Below are 9,639 nucleotides of genomic sequence, written 5' to 3'. Positions count from 1 at the left end.
TTAGACAGTAAATCATATATGCACACGAGTCGCAAAACGATGGGACTTCAAAATTAAATAATTACCTGATTAATTAATGTCAAAATAGTTTATGGCATTTTTGGTACAGACCATTGTGTTAATGTCAAAATTAACCCGGATTACATGATGTGGGCTTACGTACGTCTGTAAGTTTAATTTCAGACAATTTTGTTCCCATAGAAACTCAATGTAAAGCTACACTTTTGTTCTTGGATTATTGTAGCTTTATTTATGAATCACGATTAAAGTTCATATGTTGACACTTTAGGAAAAAAAAATGTATTTAACATTCAATTTAGCGAGAGAACTCTGTTCATGACATGATCCATAGTCGAAAATTAGACATTTGAATCAATTTATCACATCTACTACTGTTTGAAGCATTCAATACACGAAATCAATTTTATTGGTAGATTTTTTTTAAATTATTGTTTAAAACAAAAAAAAACTCATTTGGATAGGGATTTTAAATTAGACAGCAAATCATATATGCACGCAAGTAGCAAAAAGATTGGACTTCAAAATTAAATAATACCTGACTAATTAATATATTTTCGACGACTCCATCTAGTCTTTTTCTTTATTGCCATATTTGCTGGAAAGCAACACAATGGTTGTTGGGACAATTGTTTAATTGGCTCGAGGTTAATTTTCAAGGAAAAAATTAGAGGTCCAGCAATTTTTGGAAAGAACGAACAATGACTGTGAGATGATATATGATTTCAATATCCAAGATAACTGATCCACGTTTTCTTTTTTAAAAAAAGAGACGATTTCAGTAAAGCATTTTATATTCAAAATTTGACTAGGTCACACAAGTTTTTCTAAAAATATATTATCCATTCTTTCATATATAATGGCTAGAGCCTAGCTAATAGTACACGACCCCGTGTTCCCTTTTGAAAAATTAGACAGCGAATCATAAATGCACACGGGTAGCAAAAGATAGGTCTTCGAAATTAAATAATTGCCTGATTAATTAATTAATTAATATATTTTCGGCGACTTCATCTGTTCTTTTCTTTATTGCCTTCCAGAAAGCAACACAATGGGTGTTCGGAGTTGGGACAATTGTTTAATTGACTCAGGCTTAATTTTCAATAACTTAATAAAATAATTAGAGGTGTTGCGATATTTCAATACCCACTGAACTCTCTCTCTCTCTCTCTCTCTCTATACCTGCAACTCTCTTTCTCTATTAATACCCTCTGAACCTTATCAACTTGCGACCTGTGATTAGTCTTCTTCCATCTGCAGCTTAATTCCTTCAGTTTTTCAGTGTGTTGGAGTGAAGAAGGTAACAATGTTGTCTGGTCTTTTAGGGCGCAACAAGGACAAACAGATCCAAGGGACAGGTGTTGGTGATGAAGAAGAAAAAAACACCTTCGATTTGACTGACGTTGGTGTGTCTTTGTTGGATCGTGCCAGTGAGTGTTTAGGCCAAGGCGTGTCTTTCCAGTTGATTAGCGCTTCTAAATTTGACCGAGGTTAGTTCTTTCATATTTCTTTTTAATTGGAATGTGGAGCACTGGCCAGAAATGGATGGGTGAAGAATGAATGTGCCATGTTTAATGCCATCTGAATATGCCGTGTTTTTATTATATAGACAATAGATAATGTGATGAATCGGGACTATCTAAGGTTGTTTCCATCTTTATCTGTTGTGGAGATTTTTTTTTATCAACTTAAATCCACTTATATTTAAACAATTTTAAACACTTTTACTTTCATTCACACTAATTCACACCATGGTCTTACACTATGTTTGGATAAAAAGAAAAATAGGAGAGGAGACATGCCGCCCACATATGGTTTCACAATCCTATATATAATTTATTTCTAATTCTATGCATAAAATAAAATTTGAATAATTTTGAAAGAAAACTTGCTTTCTAAAATTATTCTCATTATAAATGAGTGTTGTTTATTGTCATTGTCAACCAAATACAAGGAGAAAAGACTTTTTTACCACAACGTTTTTCTTCTCTATTTTTAACCTCTTCGATTTTCTTTCCTCTTCTTTTCTCTTCTCATACAAACTTTAAAGTTAAATTCTATAGTTCTTTTTTTGACAACGTACTACGTGTTTCTTAACGTACTACGTGTTCTTAACTTTTGTTAGTTTTTAATCAAGCTTCCAAAGAAATATGGGATACAACTATTAATTATTATTGAGTAGGACAGTGTTACTCTTTGACACAATTTCTTCTTTTCATGTTCTGAGCACAACAATTTCATTCTTAATTTGTCCTTTTGTTTTCGTTTTTGATACCATACGTACAATACTCCAGTTGCTAAGTGCGTCCTTGTAATCTTTTAGTACTTGTATTGAATTAATTCCTTCGTATTCATTCATTATTTATTTATTATAAATATAAATTTTGCTTTCAGCTACAATAGTCTTACGGCTCAAATTAGTAAACAAATCACAATTGATCTGGACGTGTTATAGTTGCACCATATAATAATATGAATATAATCTCCCTATTGATAATCTGATGAATCGAGCGTTAAATCTATATCTTTTATCGTATAAAATTACCGAAACAACCTCCATTGTTTTGTATCAATATTCTATTTAAAAAAAAAAACAAGTAGACCTAAAGTTAAGCCATACTATTAGCTAGTGTGCATAATATAATTTAATCCTATCCTATCAACTCCTTGAAATGCGCATCTTAACCCCACAATCTTTATTCAAAATATTAATTCTTAATCTTATGGGTCCTTTTTATTTTTTTTATATTACTCATCAACCCTAACTTTATCTAATGTGGTATTTCTAATCAGCTCAAATTTATTCACACTTGGGCAGTCTCATAAAATAGGATTAAAGTGCAAATTTGCTTCTAATTTTTTTTTTAAGAGCGCCAAGTACCATGTAGTTATGGACGGTGTAATAATCTCAGGGAAGAAAATTAAACAAATATATGTTCTTCCTTGTATACTTTTGTAGAAAGGAATTATTAATGTGGAAAACCCCACATATTACACCACCATGATTACAAGATGCCCAGTGCTCTTAAAAAGAAAATAAAAAAATTAGTACTTTAACTCTTATACTCTTATAAAGTATGAAGGACCGAATCATTATAAAGTTAATATTCTTCCTTGTATACTTTTGCAGAAAGGGGAGCCAAAGGGAAACTTGGAAAGCCTGCGTATCTGGAAGGGTGGATTACTAAATCCCCAGATTTGATAGCTGAAAAATCTGAATTCAAAGTACACTTTGAATGGGAAGAAGAAGTGGGGATTCCAGGAGCATTTATGATCAAGAACAAGCATCCTAGTGAGTTCTTCTTAGTCAGTTTGACTCTCAAGAATGTTCCATTTGAAGCTGAAATTCACTTCCCTTGCAACTCTTGGGTTTACCCTACAAATAGACACGAAGAGGGTCGCATTTTCTTTCGCAACATGGTAATCATATACGCTCTATCCCCTTATAAATTGAGCATAAGAGAAGCACTTTTTTAGTTTCATATATAAGAAGGAAAAAAAAGGAAAAATATAAATTTTGGTCACTAGACTTGTTATTTTCAATCATCGATTCAGTTTTTAAATTTTGATTAAAAACAACTTAATTTCTATAATTTTTTTAGTTGGAACAACTCAATCTTTATAGTTTTTTTTTTTTTGACTTGGTATAACTCAATCCCTATAATTTCTTAATTTAATAAACTGCAAGAATTGAGTTGTTTTGAATCAAAATTCAAGTACTAAATTGACAATTGAGTAAAAGTTTAGGAATTAATTAAAATTTATATTATCCAAAAAAACTATTTTACATTCTTTATAAATACTCTTTTGGTCTTATTTATTGGGCACAAAGAAAATATTAATTTTGATCTTATTTATAATACAGTTCACTATTGTTTATGTTCATCAATATTTACCTTTTTGCCTTTATGAAATGCTATAAAAAATTATTAAAAATAATTCTTTTTGTCCTTACTAGGGATAAAGATAAAAGTTTATTAAATTTTAAAACATATTTAATAAGGTTTAAATTTTTATTTCATTTTAAAAAAAATACTAGAAGTGAATTATAAATAAAAGTAGGGCCAGGGGAGCACGTTTCAAATTAATTTTTTTTCTAAAATACCCCTTATAATGTTTAAAAATTTTCCTCCTTTAATAATTATGGTCATATACTTCCAACTACTCTTTTTTGTTCATTTAATGAGAAGCAGGAAAAAAACATATTTTAATTGCCAAGAAACCTGCCTTAAAATTTTCTCATACATGAGACTAAAGTAGTAGACTCATTATATCAATTATTTGACGAGAAACGAAGGTTTGTCCGATGTGTATTGCAGACATATCTTCCTGATAAAACACCAGATGCACTACGTAGATACAGAGAAGAAGAATTATCCAAATTGAGAGGGGATGGAATTGGAAATAGGGAACTTGAAGAACGGGACAGGATTTATGATTATGCTCCTTATAATGACTTGAACAATCCCAAAAAGTATGAACGTCCAATTCTTGGAGGAATGAGTGGAGGCGAAATTAAACATCCTTACCCTCGACGAGGAAGAACTGGAAGGTCACTAGTAAAGTCAGGTTAGGCTTCTAGATTTTATTTTCATTGTCGCCGATATCAAATAACATCCATAATCTAAACAAACACAACAATGAATATAATATCCTTATGAATTTGTCCACCTTTTTTATTAATTAGTTTGTCATTGTATTATCCAAACATGAGATGTGAGGATATGTGTAACATAAAATTCATGGTTAAATGACAAATTTTCCCCTATACTCATTTTTAGTACAATGTTTTCCATTAATTTTTGAAAATAGTGCCATATTTTTTAGTCCTTTTCTATAATTTTGAGTGCTTATTTGTAATTTTTCTGTCCTTTTTTGTAATGTTTTGGTTTTTTTCTATAACTTTTGAGGTCATTTTCTAGTTAAGTAATGGTCAAAGTTTTTTTTTATTAATGATAAGGACCAAAAGTTAAAGGAAAATATTGTACCAAAAATGAGTTCTAAGCTCCTAGCCACTCTTGGAGCAATAGTTTAAGAGTGAAATTGCCCTCAAATCATAAAATTTAAGAGCTATCATCATATATCTTGAAGTTCAATGTTCAAATTACTTCATCTCTGGTAGTGAAAAAAACAAACTATTTATTTAATAGCCCATGATTATCTGAAAACAGTTCAATGTTCAAAGGAGAATTTTCTACATTGTAACCTGTCAATCTTCTTCTGGCTAGAGCCAAACAATCTCTTCGGAGGTAATTATAAAATTTTCCCTTCTTGTGGCCTACCTATTACTCCATCATATTTTTCTGATCCAGAATACGAGAGCAGAGTGAAATTTTTGGGCTCAAATTACGTTCCAAGGGATGAAGAATTTTCGCCATTGAAGAATTCAGACTTCATTACTTTTGGATTCAAATCTGTGACCAAGATCATCAAACCTGCTTTGAAATCTCGTCTTTCTCAAGAGTTTAGTAGCTTTGACGAAGTTCATGATCTCTACGAAGGTGGATTTAAGCTGCCAAAGGCCTTACTTATGACCGTAAGCAGCTTTATTCCGATTCAAAAATTGAAGGAAGTTTTCCGAATTGATGGTGAAGAATTTCTCAGGTTTCAAAAGCCTCAGGTTATTAGAGGTATGCCCCCCCAACACACACACACCCACACGAAGTTATCATCCCCACCTTAATACACTACATATACATAGTGAAAAAATTACTAGTGTGAAGAAAGAAAATGATTGACTAGAGTTTCTAATATTTTCTCACAAGCATCACACAATACGTAGATCATTTCGAGTTGGTAAATATTATTTAATGGGGGTTTTAATTTACAGATAATAAACATAAATGGATGACAGATGAAGAATTCGCAAGAGAAATGCTTGCCGGAGTAAATCCTGTCAAAATTTGCCGTGTCCAGGTATGCCCAATTATTTGAAGTCAATATAGCTAGCAAAATGATGCCACATACATCTGATCAATTAAGATATAAATTTGTGCATTTATATATGTCAAATATTATGGTTTTGATAACCTTATTGGGTGCATGCATGGGAAAGTATTATGTTGGAAACTTCCGTTCTTTTGTGTATATATTTTCTTTGCAGGGTTGGCCTATAAAAAGCAAGGTAGATGGTACTATCTGCAAAATAAATCAAGATGACATCAAAGAAAACCTAGAAGGGCTATCTGTAGAACAGGTAATCTAAAAATTTGTTAATTATTTATATATTCATCCAAAAGATTACTCCCTCCTGTTCACTGCATATATACCAATAAAATTTGTAGTCTCATAAAAATGTATATTATTTTTTCTTTTTAACTTTAGTTCCAATTTATGATAAGTGAGAAGGCGAAGGTCATAAATTAACAAACACAAGAATCCCACATTGGGGAACTTCATAAGTGGTGTGGGGTTTATAAATTTAAGGAGCTCTCCCACCTAATAAGCTAGTCTTTTGGGATGGGCTCTCCCTTTAGATATGTACTTATCACATTGGTCTTTGCATTAAGAGTTCGGTGTTATGAAAAGAGCTACCTATGGAGGGTTCTAACCGACAGGAGGTCGAGTGAAATGCTGTGGAGTGAAGCTGCTGGGGATGTCAGCTCTTGACGGGGTGGTATTGTCATGAGTCCCACATTAAAAGGCCTCACAAGTGGTGTGGGGTTTATAAGTTCAAGAAACTCTCCCTCCTAATATGGTAGTCTTTTAGGATAAACTCTCCTTTTAAGGCTTGTGCTCATCACATTTAATGTGAGATACTTATAAACCTCACATCACTTGTGAGGCTCCCTGATGTGGGGCTCGTGACATACTAGGTTGCTTATTTGGGCCAAGATTAGTCAGGAGAAAATGATTACATTTTGGATTGGAGGAAGTATGTTGCTTTAGAATTAATCGAGTTCAACTTATTTCCTGTTTGTATATGTTCTCAATAATAATAGCAATTTTTCTGCATTTGATTCACCAGGCAATAGGGGAGAAGAGATTATTTATACTGGACTACTATGATGATTTCATTTCATATCTGGGGCTTATAAACAAAACTGCTGCTGAAGATATTGCTTCCAAAGTTCCACCAAGAGCATATGCTACTAGGACGATTCTTTTCTTGAAAAATGATGGGACTTTAATGCCATTAGCAATTGAATTAAGTTTGCCACGAGAGGGTCAATTTAATGCGACTCCTGAAGTCTACTTGCCTGCAGAACAAGGCGTGGAGAGTTGGATTTGGAAATTGGCCAAAGCCTACGTTGTTGTCAACGATTCCAACTATCATCAACTTATTAGCCATTGGTATTTATATTTTTCTAATATATCTATTTTCTTCTGCTTTCTATATGAGAGACTTGCATTAATATGTACATCACAGGTTATACACTCATGCTGTTGTTGAGCCTTTCGTCATTGCAGCAAATCGACAGCTCAGTGTGCTTCATCCTGTTTACAAACTTCTAGCTCCACACTTTGTTGACACTATGAAAATAAATGCTCTAGCTCGACAATTTCTCATCAATGCAAATGGCATCATAGAGTCAACATTTTTGCCAGGAAAATATTCTATGATGCTTTCATCTGGGGTTTATAAGAATTGGGTTTTCACTGATCAAGCATTGCCAGCTGATCTTCTTAAGAGGTAAATATATATAACTAAAACAACTTAATATCAATTTGTGACCTAGGAATAAGATGTGTTAAGATGTCCAAGTAAGTAAACTAGTTGACGTGAGAAGTATAAAATTACCCATAAACTTGAGCAGCCTTTTGAATTCAGATGTGATGTTCTTCTACTATTTTTTACCCATTTTGTTCTCTCTTACCTTTCTGGACATTTGCTCCCCAATCCTAACAAAACTTAATTAAAAGAAAGAAAAAATTAATCATTTGATTTCTATAGTTTTGACTCAATTAAAAATCAGTTCCTAAATTTTAACTAAGTTAAATTATAAGAATTGAGTTATAACTAGGTTAAAAGTATAATGACAAAATAATTACTTTTTTCTAGAAGAAAATTTTCATTCTATCTTGTATTACTATAACATAGATATAGAAGGTAATGGTAGTGGTTTTTAATTTCTTGTTTGATATAGGGGAATGGCGACCGAGGATTCAACTTCTCCTCACGGCCTTGACCTTGCAATTAAAGATTACCCTTATGCTGTTGATGGACTAGATATATGGTTTGCAATCAAGACTTGGGTCCAAGATTATTGCTTCTGTTATTACGAGTCAGATGAAACTGTTCAAGGAGACACTGAACTTCAATCTTGGTGGAAGGAACTCGTTCAGGTGGGTCATGGTGATAAGAAAGATGATCCCAATTGGCCCCAGATGAAGGATCGTGATGACTTGATAAAATCCTGCACTATTCTGATGTGGATTACTTCAGGCCTTCATGCAGCTGTTAATTTTGGACAATACCCATATGGTGGTTATATCCTAAACCGACCAACTATGACTAGACGTTACATGCCTCAGAAGGGTTCTCCTGAATATGAAGAGCTCAAGACTAATCCAGAGAAAGTATTCTTGAGAACCATTAATTCCAAGGAGCAAGCAATGACTGTCATTTCGACGTTAGCTATCTTGTCCAGGCATTCCTTCACTGAGGCATATCTTGGACAATCTGACATCTCTGATTGGATATCAGATAAAGAGCCCTTAGAGGCATTTGAGAGGTTCAAAGAAAGACTCAAAAAGATTGAGGAAAGAATCGAAAGAGATAACAATGACGTGAACCTCGAAAATCGACATGGTCTTGTTAATATGCCCTACACCTTGCTTTATCCTAACAGTGAACCAGGGCTAAGTGGGAAGGGAATCCCAAATAGTATCTCTATCTGAGGGGTTGATCAACTGAAACCAGATAGTTTAATCCAATGAAAGACCCATATGCTTGCTAACTAGCTAGTTTTTAGACAGTACATGTGTGCGTGCATCTTTTATATATTACGATATTCAGGGCTGGAAGACGCTGCTTGCTGGAATGCTGATATTGTGTTAAATTACTCTCAGTGTTCAATTAGTTGTTTCTTTCCTTCTATTTTCTAGTTTTGAGTTAAGCTTCTTCAGGTATCCCCATGTTGATGTATACTCTATTCATGTTTGGAGTCGGTCAGCTGTAGCTAGGGATATCTCTGTTTGTGCTTTGTGGACATTAATTAATAATAGGTTGACTTGCATTTGCTTATCTTTACAATTTTTTGTCATGCGCTTTGCTCTCCAGTTCCCTATTTTTTATTTTTAGAGAATTTACATGATGGATTTTAGGTTGCAATTTTAATTGATTTAAAAGAAGGCTTGGAGTACCGATATATGAATTGAATTGGACATAATTTTGTGACTGTACTGTGGTCCCTCTGTGGATACTTGCAGAATATCTTAATTTTGTGATTAAGAATTATAATTTGACATGCATGTTGACATTAGTTGACATAAATATAGATATAGCGAATGTTGATATTTTTATCCCAACTAGCTTTATGATTTAGAACCTCCACTAGAATCAATTAATCAAATTCAAACATAAGGTCAAATACCCCAAAGGAAGTTTAAAATCTTCACTTCAATTTTGCGTTCTTTGGGTATATGAATCCTTATAATCAAATATATAATTTTTATTGA

General features: G+C 32.9%; 1 protein-coding gene across 2 annotated transcripts; it reads left to right on the top strand.

The window, feature by feature from the left end:
- Positions 1-1,324: 1,324 nt before the first annotated feature.
- LOC129288077 (probable linoleate 9S-lipoxygenase 5) lies at positions 1,325-9,197 on the top strand. 2 transcript variants are annotated; one of them, XM_054924431.1, is made up of 9 exons: positions 1,325-1,508; positions 3,149-3,438; positions 4,338-4,587; positions 5,331-5,648; positions 5,849-5,934; positions 6,122-6,214; positions 6,986-7,311; positions 7,388-7,651; positions 8,106-9,197. In XM_054924431.1, exons 1-9 carry the CDS (start codon positions 1,325-1,327, stop codon positions 8,857-8,859), a joined length of 2,565 nt encoding a protein of 854 aa, XP_054780406.1. In that variant the 3' UTR covers positions 8,860-9,197. The 2 variants fall into 2 exon arrangements, with proteins under 2 accessions (XP_054780406.1, XP_054780407.1); XM_054924432.1 differs by lacking the exon at positions 1,325-1,508 and having other exon boundaries at positions 3,238-3,438; positions 4,316-4,587.
- Positions 9,198-9,639: the final 442 nt, after the last annotated feature.

Source organism: Prosopis cineraria, unplaced genomic scaffold (assembly GCF_029017545.1).
Source record: "Prosopis cineraria cultivar Desert tree isolate PC_DT_omini unplaced genomic scaffold, ASM2901754v1 PC12, whole genome shotgun sequence".
NCBI classification, from domain to species: Eukaryota; Viridiplantae; Streptophyta; class Magnoliopsida; order Fabales; family Fabaceae; genus Prosopis; species Prosopis cineraria.
Note: the sequence above shows the minus strand (reverse complement) of the source record. Positions and strands in the feature narration are given on the sequence as shown.